The following is a 25,124-nucleotide window of genomic DNA, read 5'->3' as shown; positions in this document are numbered from 1 at the left end:
CTGAGAGAGAGGAAATACATGAGGCAGTCCCCACGATTATTCTAGCTTGCTGTCTAGGGAGTTTCCAGACCACAGAAGAGGGAGAGGGAATCCAAGCAGAGCCTAGCAGTCTCCATGAGTAGAGGGCATGGAGCTGGAAGCCCAGGAAGGCCAAGACAACTAAAGTTCACAGGACAGAGCATCAAAGAGGAGAATGCTGTAGAGAGAGAAATCTCCAGAGATTTGCAGAGGACCCCCTCAATTCTTCAGGAGAGTATGAATCAACACATGTGTATGAGGAAACTACCCAAAGCTGGGGGGGACAATATGCAAAAGGGGCAGAGGGAACAATCACTGGAGCTTACACACAGCCAGAAACAGTTGTGTTCCCATGAGCCGGAGGTAAACCTCGTAATTCATGGAGCACTGGGGAGAGCCCCTCAGTAACAGGAAAAAATTAGTCCTAAAGGTTGCTTTGGTGCCACCTAACAAAGCTTAAAGCAAGCTTCAAAAAGTATCAAACTGTTTCCAAGTGACTTACCTATATCCTAGAATAAAGCTTAAGAATAATCATTAGAATATTAAAATATCTAGCATCCAACAAGGTAAAATTCACAACATCTGGCATCTGGCCAAAAATTAACAGGCACATAAAGCAGCAGGAAAATAGAACCCATAATGAAGGGGGGAAAAAACAATAAATTGAAACTGACCTAGAAATGACACCCATGATAAAATCAGTAGAAAAGGACATTAAAGCAGTTATTATAACTCTATTCAAGAAGACTGAACATGTTAAGTAGACACATGGAATATATATATATATATTTTTTAAATCAAATTTCCACTGGAAGAGATTAACAACACATACAATACTACACAGAGAGATTACTGAATTTGAAGACAACAACAGAAACTATACAAAATGAAACAAGGAGATAAAAAAAGATTTAAAAAATGAACAGAGCATCACCGAACTGTGGACAATATCAAGCAATCTAACTTGGAGACCACAAAGTGGGGTGAGGGGAAGGCAAATACAAATGTGAGGAAAAATAGCCCCCAATTTCCTAAATTTGATGAAAACCATAAACTCACAGGTCCATGAACCCCGAACACAAAAAAAAAACCATGAAGAAAATGGTATCAAGGCACATTATAATCAAATGGCTTAAAGCTGATGATAATGAACAAAACCATTCTAAGAAGATGTAGGGATAAAAGAAATCACAAGTCTAAGACTGAAAAGGGCAGAGACTTTGGGCATCATTGTCATACACTGCTCTCATAAAGGATAACTGTGGTCTTTAATAGTTATCAAGCACCCCTAATGAATCAAGCATAAGGCCAACCCAAATTGACTATTACTATCTTAGAGACTGGCCTAGGAGACAAAGAACAATAGGTACCATTTAATGAGACAGATACTTTATATCGATTGTCTCATTTAATCCTTCAACAGCAACGAAGTGAGGTCAACACTGTTATCAAGCCCATTTTACAGAAGAGGAAACTGCGATATGGGCAAGCTGAATAACTTGTCCATGGTCTCATGGATAACTAAGAAGTGGTAGAGCCAGGATTCAAATGCACAGGCAATATGATTCCACAGTCCATATGCCTAATCCGTACATTATTACTCTTCTAAGAGAAAACACCCAAGCCCACAAGCATTAAACAATCTGGAGGCAGAATGGCAAATAATCCAGGCTTCTGAACAACTCTAAATAAAAATTACAGGTAAAGAGAAGAATGATAGCATCTAGGGAAATATGAAGATAAAACACATCAGTAAGACATAGATGAAAAAATATCTCCGACAAACTGCAGTGAAAAATATACCCACACCAATTTGATTATGTAGTTAACTTTGCAAAATTATGAAAATATTCCAATAAACTTTAATGGAGAAACTAAGGATCAAAGCAAAAGGAAAGGCACCTCTAAGAAAGTTCTAATCACCATTTGGTTGTGTATGAAGTTGTTGTAATTTTAAACATTTGTTTTCAACATGCCACCCAGAACATATTACTGAAGACATCAATCTAATCATCAGACATCTAATTATACAATCAATAATAAAACTCCTCCAGAATGTTCTCATCAATCTCCAGTGACAGACTCATGCCAAGGACATGAGCAACTGTGCCCCAAAGGGATTACTTCAGAATGGAATGATATTCATTTTGTAATAATAACAACTTTCAAAATGCAGCACCTAATAGAGGTTTACCTTTGGCGTTTCAAATACTTGTTCCAGATGTATGATGTGTTCATGTTTTACACTTTTCAGAATGTTCACTTCTCGTTCAAGTAACTTCACAGCAGAGCTTCCAGCCTTAATCAATGAAGAAACACAGATTTCACATAATGAAAATCACTCCTACATTCCTCGATAGAAAAGTTATTTTATGTTTTCCTACTTTTTTTCCCGTAACTTCATATTTGAAGTGAATTCAAACATTTTTTGAGATGTTTCTTTTTCAAATGATATCATGCCATTTATTCCCGTGATCAGATTAAATTATGCTCCTTCTTTCCTTTGTCCATTTTTAAGTTACATATAATTTGGCTTCAAGCCACATCTGTTTCTTGAATTGCTTCTATAACTTAGCTACAACATGGTATCTGTCCCCTCACAAAACTATGAAAATTACTCCAACTTTTAATATGCTTTTTGATATTTCCTTTAAAAATATGTTGATCCCTTGATGTTAGCATAATAAAAACAAAATCTACTTCCAAGGACATAAGTTGGGGAAGAAAAAAACAAAACGTTTTTCTTTGTTTTGCTGTTGTCTTGTTTTGATTTGATTATAGATAGATGACAGATAGATAGATAGATAGATGAAAAAATAATAGGCAATGAGATTCTACACTCGGCTCTGCACTGTGTTATTTCCTGGCCTGCCTGGTTAACCGAGGGAGAAACAGAGAGAGAGATGGAAAGAGAGAGAGAGAGAGAGAGACAAAGAGAGACAGAGACAGAGACAGAGACAGAGAGAGATCTTGCCTTCAGATGTTAGATGTCTCCTAACATCTAACACTCACCATGCAGATAGCAAAAGGTAAAGTCAGTAACACTCCAAGGAGCACAAGGACTTCATTTGGGTGTAGGTAATTGATAATCTACAATGTCCTCTATCTCAGAAATTCTAGAAGGGCTTTCTCCACCCTCACCATCACCGCCCTGCCAAATCATCACCCCTATTGATCTTGAAATTGTCATTATTTGAGGAGAAGCATTGTCCTCATTTATGGGTTTTATTTCTAATAAAAAATCTCCCTGCAAGGGATAAAAAAGGTCCTATGCCTCCACCTCCCGTCCACCTGATTCAGGAGAGTACATAATGGTTCTTAAGGGAGTGGAAATGGATTAGTCATAAGGCAAATTTTGCCTAATTAAAATTTTACCTAGTGTCATTCCAGCTTCCAATTACCTTTGCTCCTCAACCTTTAGCATCTCAGGACTGGGTGGGATGCTGCCCATCATACTATGCCCCACCCAAGGATTAAGTCACATTTAAAGGTTAACCTAGAGCAGCAGTCCCCGACCTTTTTAGTACCAGGGACCAATTTAATGGAAGACAATTTTTCCATGAACCAGGGTTCCAGGAGAGGGCATGGTTTCAGAGTAAAACTGTTCTACCTCAGATCATCAGGCATTAGTTGGATTCTCATAAGGAGCATGCAGCATAGATCCCTCACATATACAGTTCACAGTAGAGTTTGCACTCCTATGAGAATCTAATGCCGTTGCTGATCTGACAGAAGGCAGAGATCAGGTGGTGATGCTCACTCGCCTGCTGCTCATCTCCTGGTGTGCAGCCTGGTTCCTAACAGGCCACGGACAGGTACTGGTCCAAGACCTGGGGGTTGGGGACCCTCAACCTAAAGGATCAAGAGAAATAGTGACTGTGAGGAGTGAATTTTTGTCTAGACTAGATATGGAAAGTTACCCCAATTTCTCCTAATATCCATCTCAATTCTGTTTCTCACTCCTTCCCAAATGGCTTGGCCTGAATATAACACAATATTACACTATTCACTTCATATACTGACAATATAGTTTTATCTTACTATCTTATGGTCTTAAAAACTCTCAACATCAATATAAATACGAAAGATTATTAATTCCTAAAGTTGCAAGTAGGTATGATAGTTATATAACCCAAAAACTGAACCCCTAGCCCTACCTAACACCAAAGGAGCAAAGGAAATAACATCTTAGGTAGCACTTAGGATGCTACCTATAGTTCTAAAGAATTCTAAAGATTTCTAGAAAGGCTCTTAATCCCTTTATTAAGATTGATATGTTACCTTACTAAACATTAGGGACAAATGGTATGTAATTTGCTACAGTTTGTTTTAAATAATACATGAAACCTACCATGTTGTTTTTTAAATGTGGTATTTATCATCACAAATCCTAGGGGAAAACACCATAATGTTGTTTGGTTTTTCCCAGGCACAGAAATGAAAAAGGTTGATGAAATGATCAGGTGTAAAGTCTGAGGTCTTAGATTTTATCGTCAAGAGAAGCTCAGTCATTCCACAATTCAAGAGGAAATCTAGTGAGGAGTGCAGCAGATAAAACAGTATAGCAGTAGATAGTTGAAGCAAAAAGTGGTTCAACGTGAAAGAGCAGGCAGGATGAATAAACAGAATTAGCGAACAGTGAGGAAATGAAACGAAAGGATAGGAGAAAAGTATATCAAAACAACATCAGGAGAGAGTATCTGCACTTCTAGCTAAGATATCTCTAGCCCACAGCCCTACGACTACAGAACACTGAGAACCAGCCCTTATCTTCAGCATACTCTGGTAAAATTTACCTATTTTTTGTTATATTGGTTATGTTATTCCTTCCATTTGTTTTTTCCAGGCAGCACTTGCCTACTTGAGTTCAGAAACTAGTCCCTTTCCAGGAGGCTAGAGAAATGCCACGCTTCTCCAGGGGATCAGCCCAGGCCTGGGACCTCGGGGTGAGAGGCAGCTTGTGTTAGTGTGAAAAGCTGTACTGTCCACACCCACCCTGCACTAACACTGTGCCCTCAGTAGGATGCTGCTAATGAGCCTTACCTTTTCTTTGTTCACTTTTTTAATTGCCCACTTCGTTTCTGTTTCCCTGTCCGTCGCTTCAATGACCATTCCAAAGCTCCCTTTTCCCAATATTCTTCCAAAGGTATAGATTTCCTGGAGAAAAAAAAAAGAGTTCTTTGTCTCTCTATGCCATTCATCAGCTATTAAAAATGAACATATAATACTGACAGATACTCACCCAAGGGAAAAGAGATTCTGCTCCAAGTTAAAATCAAATAGAAGACACTACATATTTGCTTCAATATTAATAAACACATCTTAATTAACCAAAAATAAGCGTTGATGAATTTTATTAAGTGTCCTTTGGAGGAAAATCATAAAAATCCTAATGGTGAAATGTGGAAAAACTCAAAAGTATAAAAATGAATCTCTTTCAGACTATATTAATGAAATATCTTCATAAGAAAAAGGAGAAATGATTTATATATATATACACACACACATAAGTGTGTGTAGATATAAAATACTCTCACCCCAAAACATCCCAAATTTCTGAGAGCTATACTAGAAAATCAACACATAGTAACTACTGAACAAATGTTTCTTCATTTAACAACTAATGCTTTTCCTTTATCTTATTAAAAATCACTTTTGTTTTATTCCTTTTGCTTTAAAAAAAAGCAATATGTGACAAAAATTTCAACACAGATCAGCACTGAGAAAAAAATAACCACTACCCATAAAACCATCATCCAAACCAAGAATCCATCCTCTTATCATTTAACTTCTGCTTACAAAGAAAGAATACATTGGTTTTGCCAATATCACCATTTTGGTTTGCATTGTAAATAATAAACAGCTAACTCATTTACACTTTCATTTCTTGTCAATTTGGTTTTGGGGGAGTCAGTCTCCCTGATCCAAATCAACTCCAGGGAATTAACAAGAGTTTCTGGACCCATCGTGCATAGGAACCAGAACACGGGAGAGCAGCTGAACTAATGCCACTAGGTAATGTCCTGGTTGGGTCAGCTAGCCAAAGCCTTCCATAGAAATGCCACTCTCGAAATGCCACTCTCTCTCTCTGTCTCTGTGTGATCATTTTCACATTCACCATGTGTATTAGTCCGTTTTCACGCTGCTGATAAAGACATACCTGAGGCTGGGCAATTTACAAAAGAAAGAGGTTTATTGGACTTACAGTTCCACATGACTGGGGAAGCTTCACAATCATGGAAGAAGGCAAGGAGGAGCATGTCACATCTTACATGGATGGAAGCAGGCAAAGAGAGGGCTTGTACACAGAAACTCCCGTTTTTAAAACCATCAGATCTCATGAGACCCATTCACTATCACGAGAACAACATGGAAAAGACCCACCCCTGTGATTCAATCATCTCCCACTGGTTCCCTCCCATGGCACATGGGAATTATGGGAGCTACAAGATGAAATTTGGGTGGGGACATAGAGCCAAACCATATCATTCCAACTCTGGCCCTTCCCAAATCTCATATGTTCACATTTCAAAACCAATCATGCCTTGCCAACAGTCCCCTAAAGTCTCAACTCATTTCAGCATTAACTCAAAAGTCCACATCTGAGACAAGGTAAGTCCCTTCTGCCTATGAGCCTGTAAAATCAAAAGCAAGTTAGTTACTTCCTAGATACAATGGGGGTATAGGCATTGGGTAAATATAGCCATTACAAATGGGAGAAATTGGCCAAAACAAAAAGGGTACAGGCCCAATGCAAGTCCAAAATCCAGTGGGGCAGTCAAATCTTAAAGCTCCAAAATGATCTCCTTTGACTCCATGTCTCACATCCAGGTCACATTGATGCAAGAGGTAGGTTCCCACAGTCTTGGGCAGCTCTGCCCCTGTAGCTTTGCAAGGTACAGCCTCCCTCCTGGCTGCTTTCACAGGCTGACATTGAGCGTCTGTGGCCTTTCCAGGTGCATGGTGCAAGCTGTCGGTGGATCTACTGTTCTAGGGTCTGGAGAATGGTGGCCCTCTTCTCACAGTTCCACTAGGCAGTGCCCTAGTAGGGACTCTGTGTGGGGGCTCCCGCCCCATATTTCCCTTCTGCACTGCCCTAGAAGAGGTTCTCCCTGAGGATCCTGCCCCTGCAGCAAACTACTGCCTGCACATCCAGGCGTTTCCATGTATCTTCAGAAATCTAGGCAGAGGTTCCCAAACCCTAATTCTTCACTTCTGTGTACTCGCACACTCAACATCACATGAAAGCAGCCAAGGCTTGAGGCTTGCACCCTCTGAGGCCATGGCCCAAGCTCTATGTTGGGCCCTTTCAGCCATGGCTGGAGTGGCTAGGATGCAGGGCACCAAGTCTCTAGACTGCACACAGCATGAGAATCCTGGGCCCAGCCCACGAAACCATTTTTCCCTCCTAGTACTCTGGGTAATGGGAGGGGCTGTTGTGAAGACCTCTGACATGCCTTGGAGACATTTTTCTCATTGTCTTGGGGATTAACATTTGCCTCCTGGTTGCTTATGCAAATTTCTGCCGCCAGCTTGAATTTCTCCTCAGAAAATGGGATTTTCTTTTCTATTGCATTGTCAGGCTGCAAATTTTCCCAATTTTTATGCTCTGCTTCCCTTATAAAACTGAATGCCTTTAACAGCACTCAAGTTACCTCTTGAATGCTTTGCTGCTTAGAAATTTCTTCCACCAGATACCCTAAATCATCTCTCTCAAGTTTAAAGTTTCACAGATCTCTAAGGCAGGGGCAAAATGCTGCCAGTCGCTTTAGTAAAACATAACAAGAGTCACCTTTGCTCCAGTTCCCAACAAGTTCCTCATCTCCATCTGAAAGCACCTCAGCCTGAATTTCATCATCCATATCATTATCAGCATTTTGTTCAAAGACATTCGACAAGTCTCTAGGGAGATCCAAACTCTCCCACATTTTCCTGTCTTGTTCTAAGCCTTCCAAACTGTTCCAACCTCTGTCTATAACCCAGTTCCAAAGTCACTTCCAGCCAGATGCGGTGGCTCATGCCTGTAATCCCAGTATTTTGGGAGGCCGAGGCAGGCAGATTATGAGGTCAGGAGATTGAGACCATCCTGGCCAACATGGTGAAACCCCATCTCTACTAAAAATACAAAAATTAGCTGGGTGTGGTGGCCTGTGCCTATAATCCCAGCTACTTGGGAGGCTGAGGCATGCGAATCGCTTGAACCCAGGAGGTGAAGGTTGCAGTGAGCTGAGATCACATCACTGCACTCCAGCCTGGTGACAAAGCAAGACTCCATCTCAAAAAAAAAAGTCACTTCTACATTTGTGGGTATCTTTTTGGCAGCACCCCACTCCTGGTACCAATTTACTGTATTAGTCCATTTTCACACTGCTGATAAAAACATACCTGAGACTGGGCAATTTACAAAATAAAGAGGTTCATTGGACTTACAGTTCCACATGGCTGGGGAGGCCTCACAATCATGGCAGAAGGCAAGGAGGAGCAAGTCACGTCTCACATGGATGGAAGCAGGCAAAGAGAGAGTTTGTGCAGAGAAACTCCCATTTTTAAAACCATCAGATCCTATGAGATCCAGTTACTACCATGAGAACATGAGAAAAACCTGCCCCCATGATTCAATCATCTCCCATAGGGTCCCTCCCACAACACATGGGAATTATGGGAGCTACAAGATGAGATGTGGGTGGGGACACAAAACCAAACCATATCACCACGCAACAGGTAAATTAGAGGCTTGTCTTCATATTTTCTAATGCTTACATTCCTTTCTTTAGTAACAGAAAATTCAACGCCCAACTAATTACTCACCTCCTTCATGAAGGGCTTCCTTGTTTAACACAATTGTGTCTGTTCTGTTATTTTTACTCCTTTCACCACGTATGCATTGGTCCTCAAACAATATTATTGCTTTTTTGTTTACAAACCTTTTGGCTTATTTTTTTTTCTTCCAAGATGGTCTAAAAGCTCCTAAAGGAGCTGTTTCTTTTGTATCTCTTAAAAAAACCTAGCTCCTCTCTCTTCCTTGATACCACTTAATAGCACATAATAGAATTAAAGTCAGAAAACTTAATTATAAAATAGTACAAAACATAATTTTATTCTTATATTTATATGCAACTCTCAACTATATACAGAGATACCTCAGAGATATTGTGTATTCAGTTCCAGACCACCACCATAAAGCAAAAATTGCAATAACGCATATAAAAGTTATGTTTACACTATATTATAATCTATTAACTTCAATAGCATTGTGTCTTAAAATGTACACAAAATTTTAAAATGCTGTATTGCCAAAAAAAATGCGAACAAACATAACAATGCAATTGTAATCTTTTTGCTGGTGGAGGGTCCTGCCTCCACATAGATGACTGATGACTGATTAGGGTAGTGGTGGTTGAAGACTGGAGTGGCTGTGGCAATTTCTAAAAATAAGACAACCATGGAGTTTGGTGCATCAATTGACTCTTCCTTTCATAGAATATTTCTCTGTAGCATGTGATGCTGTTTGATAGCATTTTACTCACAGCAGAACTTTCAAAACTGAAGTTAGTCCTCTCAAACCCTGCCACTGCTTTATCAACTAAGTTTATGTAATATTCTAAATTTTGTTGTCATTTCAAAAATGTTCACAGCATCTTCACTAGGAGTATATTCCATCTCAAGAAATCACTTTCTTTGCTCATCCATAAGAAGCAATTCTTCATTCATTCATGTTTTATCATGAGATTGCAAAAAGTCAGTCCCATCTTCAGGCTCCACTTCTAGTTCTCTTGCTGTTTCCATTATATCTATAGTTACTTTATCCACTTAAGACTTGAACCCTTCAAAGTCTTCCATGAGGGTGGGAATCAACATTTACCAGACTCCATTAATGTTGATATTCTGACCTTCTCTCATGAATCACAAATGTTCTTAATGGCATCTAGAATGATGAATCCTTTCCAAAAGGTTTTCAACTTAATCTGCCCAGATCCATCAGAGGAATCACTATCTGCGGCAGATATAGCCTTATGAAATTTATCTCTTAAATAATAAGGCTACAAAACAGAAATCACTCTTTGATCCATGGGCTACAGAATGAATGTTGTGTTAGCAGGCATGAAAACAACATTCATCTTGTACATCTCCATTAGAGCTCTTGGGTGACCAGGTGCATTGTCGATGAGCAGTAATACTTGGAAAGAAGACTTTTTTCTGAGCAGTAGGTCTCAAATGTGGGCTTAAAATTTCAGTAAACCATGCAGTAAGCAAAGGTGCTATCATTCAGCTTTGTTGTTTTATTTAATGAGCACAGGCAGAGTAAATTTAGCATAAATTCTTAAGGCCCTAGGAATTTCAAAACGGTAAATGAGCACTGGCTTCAACTTAAAGTCACCAGCTTCATTAGCCACTAACAGGAGAGTCAGCCTACCCTTTGGGGCTATCAAGCCAAGCATTGATTACTCCTCTCTAGCTATGAAAGGATTAGTTAGCATCTTCTAAGGCTTAAATCTGTTGTTTAGTGTAGCCATCTTCTATCAATGGTCTTAGGTAGATCTTCTGGATAACTTGCTGCAGCTTCTACATCAGCACTTGCTGCTTCCACCTTTTATGTTATAGAGACAGCTACTTTCCTTAAACCTCCTGAACCAATCTGTGCTAGCTTCAAGCTTTTCTCCTACAACATTCTCACTTCTCTCCCCTTCACAAAACTGAAAACAGGGCCTTGCTCTGGATTAGGCTTTGGCTTAAGGAATGTTGTGCTTGGTTTGATCTTTTCCAAAATCAAAATTTCTCCACATCAGCAATAAGGCTGTTGTGCTTATCATTCATGTGTTCACTGGAATAGCACTTTTAATTTCATTCAACAACTTTTCTTTTGCATTAAAAACTTGGTTAAATGGTGCAAGAGGCCTAGCTTTCAGCCTATCTTGGTTTTCAACATGCCCTCCTCATTAGGCTTAATCATTTCTGGCTTTTGATTTAAAGTGAAAGACATGTGACTCTTCCTTTCACTTAAAACACTGCAGGGTTATTAATTGTCGTAATTTTAATATTGTCTCTCAGGGACTAGGAAGGGCCAAGGAAAGGGAGAGAGATGGAAGAATGGTCAGTCACTGGAGCAATCAGAATGCACACAACACTTATTGCCATCTTATATGGGTGCAATTTGTGACAACCCCAAACAAGTACAATAGTAACATCAAAAATCACTGATCACAGATCACAACAGATATAATAATGAAGAAAAAGTTTGAAATACTGTGAGAATTACCAAAATGTGACACAAAGGCACAAAATGAGCACATGCTGTTGGAAAAATGGCACCAACAGACTTGCTTGACACAGTTGCCAAAACTTCAAATTTGGAAAAAACGCCAGATCTGCAGAGTGCAATAAATCAAAGCATGATATGATGAAGTCTGCCTATATTTTGTAAAGTGAGTTAAATCTCAACTAAAATGGTCATTTACCCTTTTCTCATTTACAAAATAATCTCTTCATAACCATTTCCCCAATTTTTCTTGTTCTCTAAAAGTTAAACTTTCATTTTCTTTCTAAATAGAACCACAATTTGAAGACAGGATTCAATACTGTTTAAATAGGAATTCTAAAATGAGAAATGGCCAACTAGTTTTTTATAAACCAATCACTTTCTTCAACTAACTGCTTTGATATTAACACATAGTGATGAAGGAGAAAACAGTTTCTTATTTCTAATAATTGTGTAAGGATGTTATTAAAATGATAATGTAGATCTATTTTTACTGACACAGAAGAAGTCCATGACATAGTGTACAGTGTGAAAAGCATACAAGATATGATTTCATTATGATAATGTGTGTATGAGGAGGTGCTTACATGGATATCTGTGAAAATGTTCATCTAAATATTAAAAGTAGTTATGTAAGGGTAATAGAATTGTGGATGCTTGTAATTTCCTTCTTTATACTCTTCTGAAATGTTTAAAATATTTAAAATGGGCGTATTTTATAGAGGAATAAAAGCTTCAACTTCATCTATACCAAGTTAAAGTTACTTCTTTAAAATATGTATATATATTTGAAATATCCCCTAATTTAAAACAGGAAAAATGTTAAAGAAAAATAAAATAAAACTAGTACATGCATAGAAAAAGTGAAGGTAATAATTTTTAAATTGGTTATATCTGGTTGATAATTTTTATTTTCTCCACACTTATATTTGCCTAATTTTTCACAATGAACACATTTTGCTTTTATAAAAGCTCTTAAGAGTAAATTTATTATTTATTTATTTTATTGTTTTTGCAGACAAGGTCTCACTCTGTCGCCCAGGCTAGAATGCAATGGTATGATCATAGCTCACTGCAGCCTCAAACTTCTGGGCTCAAGTGATACTCACATCTCAGCACCCCCACAGTAGCCAGGACTACAGCCGCACGCCTCTATACCCTGCTAATTTTTTAAAAAATTTTATAGAGAAGGAGTTTTGCTATGCTGCCCAGTCTGGTCTCAAACTCTTGGCCTCAAGTGATCCTCCTTCCTCAGCCTTTCAAAATGCTGAGATTACAGGCATGAGCCATCATGCCTGGCCCAAGACTAAATTTAAAATTTGGTAAATCTGTGTGTGTGTCAGAGTTTTTCAGGCCAGGCAGCTTTTCTAATCACTTCAAGTAAGTTGCCAAATATCTTTTAAAACAAGTTTTGACATCAGGCTTGATCATTTCTAGCTTTTGATTTAAAGTGAAAGACATGCAACTCTCCTTTTCACTTGAACCATTGTAGGATTATTAATTGGCCTACTTTCAATATTTTTGTGTATCAGGGACTAGGGAGGCCCAAGGAGAGGGAGAGAGATGAAGAGCGGTCAGTCAGCTGAGCAATCAGAACATATACATTTATTAAGTATACCATCTTACATGGGTGCAATTTGTGGTGCCCCAAAGCAATTTAAATGGTAAAATTAACACAATTTTCTTCTTGTTGTGGTTGTTCTTATTGCAGTTTCTTTAATGTTAAAAACACACATTTTAATTTTTTATTGTTCTAATATTTAATTCATATTTTATATAATAATTTGAATCCTGGAAAAATAATATTGGTATTTATCCAATCGCAGGATGGAAAAGATGGAGGAGCTCATGAGGGAGTTTCTGGCCTCACTATCAAGGAAGTGAACAGCCAAACTAAAATCATCTGGTCCATCTCTGCATCATGAAAAGGTCTAAACAAAGACTCCACTATTGCTTTCAGCAACGGCCAAGACCTGAAGATGAAACTATCCTCATTTTATCTAATGAAAATGTTCTCCACTTTAATTAAAATCCACTTGGTCCTCCATAAACAGAAAATAATTAATCTGTATTTTCTTTAGTAAAAATGTTAACATACTTGAAAATGGTACATTTCCTTTTTTCTTTACTTCCTTTCCTTAGAGATTTATTTTTAAATCATTTTTTCCATTAACCATTGACTTAGAAGAAACCTGAAAGTTCACAGTAGCTTCATTTGCTTTCTATATACCTCAATAGCAGCTCCATTCTCAATCCTTATGTGAGGAACTTTTCCTTCTGTAAAGTTGCCCCGACCCCACTGTTGTTGAGATGCTTTTCTCTCTACATTTGAGGTTCTTGAGGGCTGGGACCAAAAAAAAAATTAAAAAAAAAAAACAACTTTAAGATTTAATATTCTTGGTTGTCAAAGAATCCTAATTTAGATAATCTGATAACTCTTTAACGTGTGCCATGTTTACTATGCACAAGATTGTTTACTGTCTTTTTCAAATTCTAAGCCCTATGCAATTCATTGGCTCATTAGGCTAAAGGAGACCTTAAGAAGATGCTCAATCCAATCCCCTGAATCTAGGAAAGTCTACATGGTAACCAGCATAGCAGATTCGTCAAAGCTTACCTAGTGATTCTCCGAAATCAAAGAAAGCAACTTTATAGCTTTCTCAATAACTCTCCTTTCACAATTTAACAACCATATCAAATAGCTTATACATAAATTATTGGCCACTCAAAAATACGCTTTGAGTGAAAATAACATAGTAACAACTCACTCAGAGACATGCATATGGCAGTAACTATACGATAATACAAATCAGAAATAACAGTCAAGGGAGAACATATGAAGAAGGTAAAATTTTGAGGAATGGGAACCTGACTTTTCTTGGGCTTATTGCTCTGTCTCCAAAGTTGTGCTGTATCAACCACAATCTTACACACTGCCTACTCTATATAAAGATGAATATGGCTGGGCGCGGTGGCTCACGCCTGTAATCCCAGCACTTTGGGAGGCCAAGGTGGGTGGATCACCTAAGGTCGGGAGTTCGAGACCAGCCTGACCAACATGGAGAAACCCCCTCTCTACTAAAAATACAAAAAATTAGCTGGGCATGGTGGCGCAGCCTGTAATCTCAGCTACTCAGGAGGCTGAGCTAGGAAAATCACTTGAACCTAGGAGGCAGAGGTTGCGGTGAGCTGAGATCGTGCCATTGCACTCCAGCCTGGGCAACAAGAGCAAAACTCCATCTCAAAAAAAAAAAAATGATGAATACATCGAAATCAGTACAATTGGGTAGCCATAGATTATTTGTAACTAATGCAAACTTATTTTGTAAAGTATAGTTGATATTCCACCTAGACAACCACAACTTAAATAACAAAGCCATAACCACCCTTTACTTAACCACAACCATAAATCTAATTCTCCATCAGTTGAAGAAAATACTCAAAAATTCAGATTTAATTCAACTTGAAAACCAATTCATTTCTGTATAAACCATTAAAAAAAGAAGTAGGGATAACGTGTTTAATTACCTCGTGTCCTGAGAAATAATTAATTTGGGCAGTGGTTTGAAACATCATATAACAAGTTACTAACCAAATTTACTCACCTCTTCTGTGAGAAAGAAATGTTTAATAGTTTTGAAGGCAATGAATTAGCTAACAAGAACTCATGGGATATGGATGAAGCTAGGAGTGCCATTAGGGAACGGGATGTCAACTTGTGCTTACATGTGGAATCTTTGATATTTACCAAATCTTTCCCAGAGGTTATATCTCTGTTGATATTTTTTTCTTTTCTTCTCTCCAGTGAAATTAAAGATTCTGCACTACCAATGCTTGATGTCTGTGACATTTCCACCACCAAAACTGGAGGAGCCCTTGTTTTGCTGGAACAAAGTACATCTTTCTGAGGAGCAGATGAACAGTCGGGGCATTTTGTGGATTTTTTATCTAAGCCACTATCAGCCATTTGTTTAACTGTGCAACAAAAGCAACTTTAAAAATGTTTCCAGTGTTTGAGGAAGAAAACCAGACCAAAAAGGATAAGGTAGTTGATGGTGAAAACTGTAATTTCGAACTGGTGAAGTCCTTAGGTTAAGGATGCACTAGACACATATTCACACGTGAGAGCTGCAGAAAGAAAAGAAATAACCATTCAGAGAAATTCTTATCCTATTACCATCCTGGAAATCAGAGAAAAGCTAGCAACTAGCACTAGAAGCATCCTGTATAGACATGAAAAGGACAAAATAGGACCACAAAACTGGTGAAAAGCATGGTCTAAAACAGCATCTTATCAAACTGCAGTAGTGGGTTATGAAATCCATTTTGTGGGTTGATACCACTTTTTAAAAATAAAGTAGAATAGAATCGATAATATTTAGCATACCTCCTTGGAAATTTCTGTGAAACTTTTAATTGGACAGACATATATGTATAGTGTGTGTGTGCGTGTGTACTTGATCACAGTATGAAATGTATCTCTTAATGTGGGTTGTGGTTTTTAAAAAGGCTTAAAATATTGGTGTTAAACATACATTACTATGGTTTCAAATTTTAAACCTTAATCTATTGATTATTAGAGCAAATTCCTATTACATACTTTACAAAGGAGTGAATAATTCGATTTTTAGAAAACTAGCTAATCCTAAAAGTTTAAGTATCCTCATTAAGTATCCTCATTTTTATATTGAGCAAAAATAAAAATGAGTGGGTGCTATTTTTCCCTGAGTCTAAAATAGGTATGGCAGCATTTTACTTAACTAGGACCATTGGCAGCTGCATGGTGGCAAGTTGGAAAGATCTCAGTTGAGGAGGAAGAAAAATACACTCTGCAGTACATATAAAGGAGTACCTTGAGAAACTTCCAGAAGTAATTGGGAGTACATTATTATGGTTTTATGCTATACCATTTCAGATAGTCTTTAAAAGTAGATTTTGTAGTCATAGATTGATAAAGCTGGGGATATATGCAATATACTGTTATCCTTTGAACTGGAATAAACTTGACTAGAATAGGAAATTAAATATATTTATTTCATTAAAGAAATACCTGGTTTTCTAATCAGAAAGCTGTGCTGACTTTTATCAAATCCTCATCTATTGTGATTGGCAGGAAAATCTGCCAAGCTCATAGGATTTTATAAAAGATATTGCTAGTAGTTTACCTAAAAGTTGTCCTCTCATTCTTTCTTACTAACAGAATCCTGATCTTCTTTGGGACAGCAATGTGCTCATTAACATCCTATATGTGCTCATTAACATCCTATATTTCCGGGCTTCTCTTTCAGATTAGGGGTAGCCATGTGACTTATGGTCATTAAGCTTAACAGAATGCAGGCAAAGCTGCACTTAAAAGAAAATTTATACTCTTAAACCTTTATTAAAATCAGAGGAGAAAGGATAAAAATATACTGTGTGCAGTCAAATCTAAAAGATAGAAAAACATAATTAAAGAGCAAGATTAAGAAACAGAAATGACAAAGAAATTTTGTTGAATTTTGCCTGTAAGGTCCCAAATAAACGTACTCTTCACTACCTCTCAGCTTTCATATCTCCTCTCTCTCAGATACAGTAGCCTCTTGCTGCTCCTCTAATATGCCAAGTATACTCCCTTCTCAAGGCTTTGCCCTTCTGCTTCCTCTGCCTGGGATGCTCTTCCCTCCAACATTCACACGGTCTGCTCCCACGCTTCACTGTGGCTTCTGCTCATTTGAAAGGCTTTCCTAACCACCTCATCTAAAACAACAAGCCCATGCCCTCTCTCCCCTTACCTTGCTTTGTTTTTCTTCATGCCACTTATCATTTCACCCAGGAAGTTTCATAGCAGAGTCCTCTCCTACTTTTATTGAACAGACGATTCTCATATAAATGGTTTCAGAGCACGCAAAGCCATCCGGTTCATTTTATTCAATTAAAATAACCAAAATCTGACCATAGTAGTATTCCCCAAAAGGGGGATTTACAGGTCAGTCTCATTTGTAAATAGATTTTAAAATCCTAAATGCTGTACTTACATTTACCCCAGGTAATGTATATAGTATATTATAAGATTATTAAACAGAATAGATAAGTCTGCCCAATAAATATGACCTTTCATCAAAGTGGTGGGAAAAAAATTTCTACTGTGATTAAAACTCATAATGGAGAGTATGGGGACTGGCACATTAAAAGTGCCCTCCAGACAGGCAGAGGAAGAAACAAATGCAACTGATGCCACTCAAAATACACACACACACACACACACACACACACACACACACATACACACACATCTCTTATAAACATTTAACCTGGTTTTTCAAGAATATGTAGCAAGACAAAGAAAATTCAGAATGTACCTGTATCACTTTCCAAAATTATTTAACTTCAGGCCTAGAAGAAAATGTTTTGCATTTCAGGTTAAATATAAAACCTATAACCATCAATGACTCAGAACAGTGGAGTAGATCTGCAAATAATAGGCTTTCTGTTTGGGAAAAATAGTTCTTTCTCTCTGAGGTGTAGAGAAGTCCTATGTCAGATGTGTAAAACATCATTTTTTGCATACATTAAGAATACTGATTTTATGGTACTTTTTATAAGAAATTGTAAGAAGTATTTGTAACGTACAGGTTTATTTAACTGCAGCTGAGTTCCTTCATGATAAACAGTACTCCTAAAAGCATACTTACCATATCCTTCAAGGTTTACAAATATATATATTCACAAATTTTCAATGGAATCTTTAAATATTAAAATTTTCATTTTAAGATAAATTTTGGGGGATCTAAAAACAGCTATTCTTTTCTTAGCTTTGTTCAGAAGCATTTCCTTTAATTTTCATCAATTTTTCAATACGTCATTATCATATCACTGACATTGTCATAGACTTCTGAGTACTTTCTCGCTCCAGTCTTCTAATTTATCAGTTGCCTCAGAAGTACTTGGTAACTATACGCATAAAGCATAGGATTTCTTTCTATTACTCACTGAGAAGTTTCATTTTTGCTCTCCAGTCTACCAAGCCCTATATTTGCCAAAATAATGTTCTACTTTCTTACCACAGCAATTCTAAAACAACAGGTTGAATAGCTGCATGCAAAATTTCTTGACAAGAATTAGATTTTTTTGGCTGGCTGAATTCTAATTATTTTAGCTTAAACAAAAACCAAGATAGAACAAATGTTTAATCACATTTATTTCTTTCTCATTTACGAATTGATCTGAAAGATTTGTTACTAAAACAAATCTACTATTTCACAGGACAAATGATGTCACTCATATTTTAGAGGCTTAAAATTAATCAAGTATTGCAAACTTATGTAAACACAAAGATTAATAGCTCTTTTTCTATAGAATCATGGAATTATGTTTAAACAGGACTTTAGATATAAAAATATGTATTACAAAACCAAAGAATCTTCTAATACAATAATGTTTCTTTGTGTCTCCAAAGATTGGACATACATAGGTACTGGACATAATATAAGCAAATAAAATAAGTTCAAATTATGTCAGTATTTAACTAACACATGAGCCTTCCTTTGGCTAAAGGTTTTCATTTTATTTTTAGAACTAAGGCAAGTCAATAAAACAATTCTGATAATGAAAATCTCTGGGCTTTTATTTAATCATAAAAAGGTCTCTTACATATTGGCCCTAGAAGATACACTTACAGCAATCTCCTCAAGAAAATGAACACAAGAATGGTTTTATAAGATATAACTAGCTATAATTTTCTTCTCCAAAAGCAATTTTTTTCGTTTTCTTTGCTAAGACTGTGTCTACAAGAAACCTAAATAGTCAATTCAGTCAAAAATGTGTTTTATTCAAGTAAAGGGGGAAAAAAAAAAAACTTATGAATTGTCTGACATTCTGCAGACCAAGCCAAATGACTGACTGCTTTAGTAACATATTTACAAAGCCTAAAGAAGGGCCCAGTGAGTTTTCTAGATGATATTACTATATTTTAAGGAAGACTAGCAGTTGTTTATTATTTTCATTAAGGGCATGATTAGGAAAATGAGTCTGTATTGTCTTATAAAAGGATTTACAGTATATTTAAAATTCACATTATTTCAGAATTTTTAAAAATGTTTGATTGATGTTTGCTATTAACTTTTCCTTTCTATTTTAATTTGCATGATACTCCTCACTGATTAAGCAGTAATACAGAAGGACAGTCTTAAATGTGGCCCCTATACTGACAGTTAAAATTGAGAACAGAGGCCGGGTGCGGTGGCTCACGCCTGTAATCCCAGCACTCTGGGAGGCCGAGGCGGGTGGATCACAAGGTCAGATTGAGACCATCCTGGCCAACATCCTGACCAACCTGGGGTTTTAGTAGAGAAACCCTATCTCTACTAAAAATACAAAAATTAGCTGGGTGTGGTGGCATGCACCTGTAATCCCAGCTACTAGGGAGGCTGAGGCAGGAGAATCGCTTGAACCCAGAAGGCGGAGATTGCAGTGAGCCAAGATCATGCCACTGCACTCCAGCCTGGCAACAGAGCTAGACTCCGCCTCAAAAAAAAAAAAAAAAAAAAAGGCGAGAACAGAAGTTGCAGTTGAGAGACAGTGGATAAACCAGGAAACCCTCTCCCTGATTCTTCCCTGTTGATATCAGTCTTTTCTCCCTCTCCATTATAAGCAACCAGAAGCTGGCCAGGCACAGTGGTTCACGCCTATAACCCCAACACTTTGGGAGGCAGAGGCAGGCCGATCACTTGCGGTCAGGAGTTCGAGATCAGCCTGGCCAACGTGGTGAAACCCCATCTCTACAAAAAATACAAAAATTAGCCAGTCGTGGTGGTATGCTCCTGTAGTCCCAGCTACTCAGGAGGCTGAGGTTGGAAAATCGTTTGAACTCAGGAGGCAAAGGTTGCAGTGAGCTGAGATCGCACCACTGCACTCTAGCCTGGGTGACAGAGCGAGACTCTGTCTCAAAAAAAATAACAAATAAAAAAATAAGCAACCAGAAGCCAAGGACCTTTCTCCAGCACAGGCCCTTCCTTGTACATAACAGGCACTCAATGAAAATTTTTGAGTGTTGATTTTGTGGAAAAGAGCCAGAATCACAAATCATTTAGTTAGATAAACAGGCAGGAATATTGGAAAAGTCATCAAAGAAATGAGGGGATCATATGGAGAAGAGATATCTCAAAGGGAATGTGAGAGCTCTCTTCACATTTCATAAGAGGATTAGGCATAGGGGATTAGACTTCTGTGTGATTTGAAGAGACAGTGGGTGCCAATTTCCATCTAATATAAAGGGCTTCCTGACATTTACAGCTGTCAAAGATAAAAGGAAAGACTATCTCAGGGACTACAAGTGTTTGAGTAGAGGCTGGAGCATGAGGTGGAAGAAGGGAAGCAATGGGGGAATTTAAGCACAGACTGGGACGTATTGAGGTTCCTTCTAGCCCTAAAATTATATGAAGATGAATCACTCCCAACGATCATCTGAGATGTAGCAGACATTTAAAGGAACGGAAGTGGCACTGTTCCTCACCTCCACTGTAGAGATTTCAATATTATAATGGGGATCCAGATCAGACCAAACCAGTTACAGCCCTAAAATTCACCTCAGTCAACATGAACTCCATCTGGAACAGAGCAGCATTATTGGAATTTACCCTGGGGTGGGGAGGGGCGTAGTGAGATGCAGGGAGGAGATGAGCCAGAAGGCTGGATGTGCTGAGAAGTAGTGGCCCTGCCTAGAAAAGAAAAAGATAAAAAATAGAAGAAAAAATATTGTAAGAAAAAGGAAATAATCCCTCCTTCCCCTTCATGAAATCAGAGAATAGGTCTAAGAGCGAGCAAGGGGGCCCACATGCAGCTAAGGCAGACAAAAAATTCAATGTTGCCAATAGATTCTTGAAGAAGTAAAACCGCTCTAAGGATCCAAACAGGAAGGCTCTGCTGTGCTCCATCCAGGAAGCTGAAAAGAAAATAGTCTCCTCATACTCAGGAATCTTAATCCAATAAGCAAAAGATCAAGATCAGGAATTCGATAGTAAATCTGGGAAGTCTGCTAGCTTTGACTATCAAGCACCAATTAAAACTTTTTCACTAATAAATATATTAATGTAAAATTCCATAGAGTGCCTGTCCTCTACGTCAAACATTCTCAAGAGTACCGAGAGAGAGGAGCTGTCCAAAGCCAGCAACTTTCCAGGAAACTACGTAGTTAGCTGAGGAAATCTGTGATGTAAAACTCTGACTTGGATGTTTCATTCCACATGAGGAAAGGAACTCTGATCCTCAAGATCACGTTCAAGGGTTGAAAGCACAATTGAAGGGTCCAGGCAACTTTCGCCTGATAGCCAGACCTCTGCAAACTTGACAACTCCAAACAGTCTACAACAAAACACAAACAACAGATTCCGAAATCCCTGTCTTCAAGTTTTAGCAGAAATAATATTAATTTAATAAAACAGAAACAACAACAAAAACTACTCTGAACTGTGAGCCCCTCCAGGACAGGAACCATATCCTATTTACATTGCCATTTATGTCCAGCAAAAGGCGTCCATTAAATAAGGACTATTGATTGAAAGTCATTAACTGATTGATGGAAACAGTGTTTTGGAGCTTACAAATATAATATACAAGGCAAGTACCCAGTGTAAGGCAGACAATGGCCTGACATGTAAAAGAAGTCTGAATGTATCTGTGAAGTCTCCAAAGCCAAAAACTGCACCTCCACCATAATGCAGCCCTCACTCCATCTTGTAGCTTTCCTTTCAGAGCAAAACGTCGAAACCCCTACACCTAGCCTGACTCCAGTCAGGCTAAATTTCCACCTGATTCTGAAAGGCTTCCTATCAGACAAGATGCTATAACTGCACCCACATCTTATGTTCTAGACAACATTTTTGGTTTTCAGGAGTCTAGAAGAATATAAACACGTTAAGTATTTATTTTGGTGATGGACCATATTGTCAAACCCAAAGGGCTTCTGCTGGCCTTACCTACTCCCCAACATCTATAGGCATTGGTCATAATAAACCTCATTATTAATATCTTCATATTCAACAAAAGATCAATATTTTTGCAGACAGAGTAACTAACAATAACTGGTTTGTTTTTCTTTCATAATAAAACGTGTAAATCATAGCTAAGACCAAAAAGATTCATGTGAGACATAAGATAACTTTCCAGGCTCCCCAGCCACATAATTTCAAGTAAGAATGCCTGTTTTCTGGAAGAGCCTGTTTCCTTCAATCCCAGTGATGAGCCACTTATCCACAGCACACAAATCCTAGACTCATAGCCAGAACAAAAGCATTTAGAATGTCATAGCTGAGGAATAAATGTGCCATGGCTGTTAAATTCAGCAAAACAGGAAAGAAGAGAAGAGTGCATCTGGCACCAGAACTACCCAATAAGAAAAGGCACTTAATGGCAAGTTTTCTGTAAGTCTGACCAGTAAGAGCATCTAGAGGGCAGTTAGGAGTCCAGCAAAGAGCATCAGAGGTCCAAGAGAACAGGCCAAATGAGAATCCAGCCATCTAATAGTTTATGTATATATCCAGCACACACTTTAATACCGTTGATATGCAACGTATATAGATGATGTGTATATATCTGAATGGCAGATTTGTTTTAGGGATAAGGTATCATGTATGTAAAGTCCTGATATGTTTTAAGCTCCTAATAAATGGAGGCTTTATTACTATTGTGCAACTGTCAAAACCCGATGCATGACAGTATCAGAAAATTATTTTAGCAGTCATAATCTCTCAACCTAATGCTCCAAATATTGTTCTACATGGATTCTAAGATACAAATTGCCATATAATTAGCTCATAGCTAGCTTAAAATACAACCCTATGGGAGCTTGCTCTAGATGTTTGCAGCTGAGTTGTAGAGGGAATGGCTTGATGGAATAGCCTACGAGCAACTTGTCATGCTAAATTCTGAATGCTACAAGGCACCCAGATACCACATTTATAAGAATTATATAATTTAAATATGTAAATGCTGAATAGCAAAGAGAACATTTTAATTTAGCCAAGACCAAAGTCTATCAAATAAAAATTACTTGTCTATATTATACCTTAACAACTGATTGAGAAGGATAGTATATATATGATTACATTTTCAGAGAAAGGAGGCATCTGTATCCACAGATTTATTTGGTGAGTTTTTGAAACCTTGCAATGAAACTATAAAAACAGTGTGATTAAAATCAATACAGCACATCAATTGGTGATTCTGTTGCCCAAGAAAAGGCAATAAGCCTTAGGCATGTTATTAGTAGATTATACAATTTCACTGACAGGTTCAAGATTTTTAAAGGCAACTGAGAAGAGAGAGGATTTCTCTTTTGGAGCCAAGGGATTTTTCTCTTCTAAAAGGAAATCATCATGTCCCTTTAAAGATGAAAATTAAAAACGTCTTCTGTAACATTTGAAAAAATAATATTGTTCTCCTTTATTTCATAAAATAAAAATACATTGATGATTCTGATTAAAATTAAACTGAAAGCTACTTTTGTTGAACAATACTGTATCCAACCACATATCCATTTAACAAATACCAGAATAATTTGGGAAGTAGAGGTTATAAGTTTATTATTTCCAAAAAGTCCATGCAGAAGAATATAAAGTCTAAAAATATGAGTTTCCAGACCTCTTCTGCAAAAATTGTAAGTGATTCTCTTTTCATGTATTAGTGATAAAATTATATACTTTCACACAGGCCTTCAAATTCAAAGAACGTTGTTTCAAAGCACACTTTTTAACCAGATAACAAAAGTCATGTAGACATAAATTTGTCTTATTAAAAAGTGACCAAGTCAAACTGAACCTAAAATCAGCAGGACTTTAGTCAGACATTCCACTATACCACAAACAGAAAATTGCAAAAATGTTCTATTGGTTGCTTTATTGTGAAAAGTCCAGAGTAGAAACATCTTTGTGTAGCCTGGGAAAACTAACAGCAACAATTTCATGTAGCTTTATGCTTATAACAGAAAAGAAAAAGTTGACTATAAAGTTGACCAGTTTAATCACTGAATCTCAATAGGAAATACAAGGCTAGGCTCACAGAAATAAATAAGTTGACTCAGTCATTGGCTGTATAGCTTTTGCCAAATGAATAGTAAACTCTACTTAGTGGAGCTTAAGTCATTAGACTTATATCAGGCATAATTTTTCAAAGAAAACTACAAAACACTACTTTCTTGTCAGTAATATATGTACATACTTGAAAACATATAATAGCTTTATGTTCTAAATAGCTATTGAAATAGATAGCTTTATTAACTAAATAATGCAAACAATTTTGTTTAGCTTCTCCCTCTCGCTCAGTCTCCACATTCAACATTGACAAGTCCATTCTATTTCCAAAACACTTCTCAAATCCATCAGTTTTCTCTATTCCAAATATCACAATCCTAGTCCACACCACTATCATCTCTTGCCTGGATTACTGCAAGAGTTTCCTAACTGGTCAACCTGACTCCAACTAAGCCGTCTGATCTCCATACTCTCAAAGCTTTCTCTATACTCTAGCCAGAATACTCTAATATGCAAATCTGATCATATTTCTTCCCAACAAAAACCACTTCAGTGGCTCCCAAAAGCACTGAGATTAAAGTGATCCCTTAACATGACATACAGGAGCCTGTGTGATACGGTCTCAGCTTACTCCTTCAGGCTTAACTCATACTACTTCCTTAACAAAATTTGCCAACATACAGAACTTCTTTCATTTCCTGGAATTCAGTGCTTTCTCTAGGCCTTCTTATGTGTACTCTCAGCCTGGAACACTCTTTCCCATTCCTCTCTTCATCTGCATAATTCCTACTCTTCCTGCAAATCTCAGCTTAGACATCATCTCCCCTGAAATTCTCTTAAAATCT

The 25,124-nt window shown here is 37.6% G+C and overlaps 1 protein-coding gene across 21 annotated transcripts in view; it reads right to left on the bottom strand.

Annotated features, from left to right (window-relative positions):
* Positions 1 to 25,124, bottom strand: part of STK33 (serine/threonine kinase 33) — a 224,258-nt gene that overhangs the window by 98,690 nt on the left and 100,444 nt on the right. For 18 of the 21 annotated variants that reach the window (XM_054524735.1, XM_054524731.1, XM_024255223.2 and 15 more), the window contains 4 exons: positions 15,024 to 15,403; positions 13,506 to 13,619; positions 5,062 to 5,175; positions 2,213 to 2,317 (listed from right to left, as the gene is read on the bottom strand). In XM_054524735.1, coding sequence (XP_054380710.1) covers positions 2,213 to 2,317; positions 5,062 to 5,175; positions 13,506 to 13,619; positions 15,024 to 15,242 — 552 coding nt within the window. In that variant the 5' untranslated portion in view covers positions 15,243 to 15,403. The remainder of the gene's footprint in view (positions 1 to 2,212; positions 2,318 to 5,061; positions 5,176 to 13,505; positions 13,620 to 15,023; positions 15,404 to 25,124) is intronic. The other 3 variants (XM_054524729.1, XM_054524728.1, XM_009246669.3) reach the window with 2 other exon arrangements.

The sequence above is a fragment of the Pongo abelii genome, chromosome 9 (genome assembly GCF_028885655.2).
Source record: "Pongo abelii isolate AG06213 chromosome 9, NHGRI_mPonAbe1-v2.0_pri, whole genome shotgun sequence".
NCBI classification, from domain to species: domain Eukaryota; kingdom Metazoa; phylum Chordata; class Mammalia; order Primates; family Hominidae; genus Pongo; species Pongo abelii.
The sequence above is the reverse complement of the archived record's forward strand: the minus strand, read 5'-3'. Positions and strand labels throughout refer to the sequence as shown.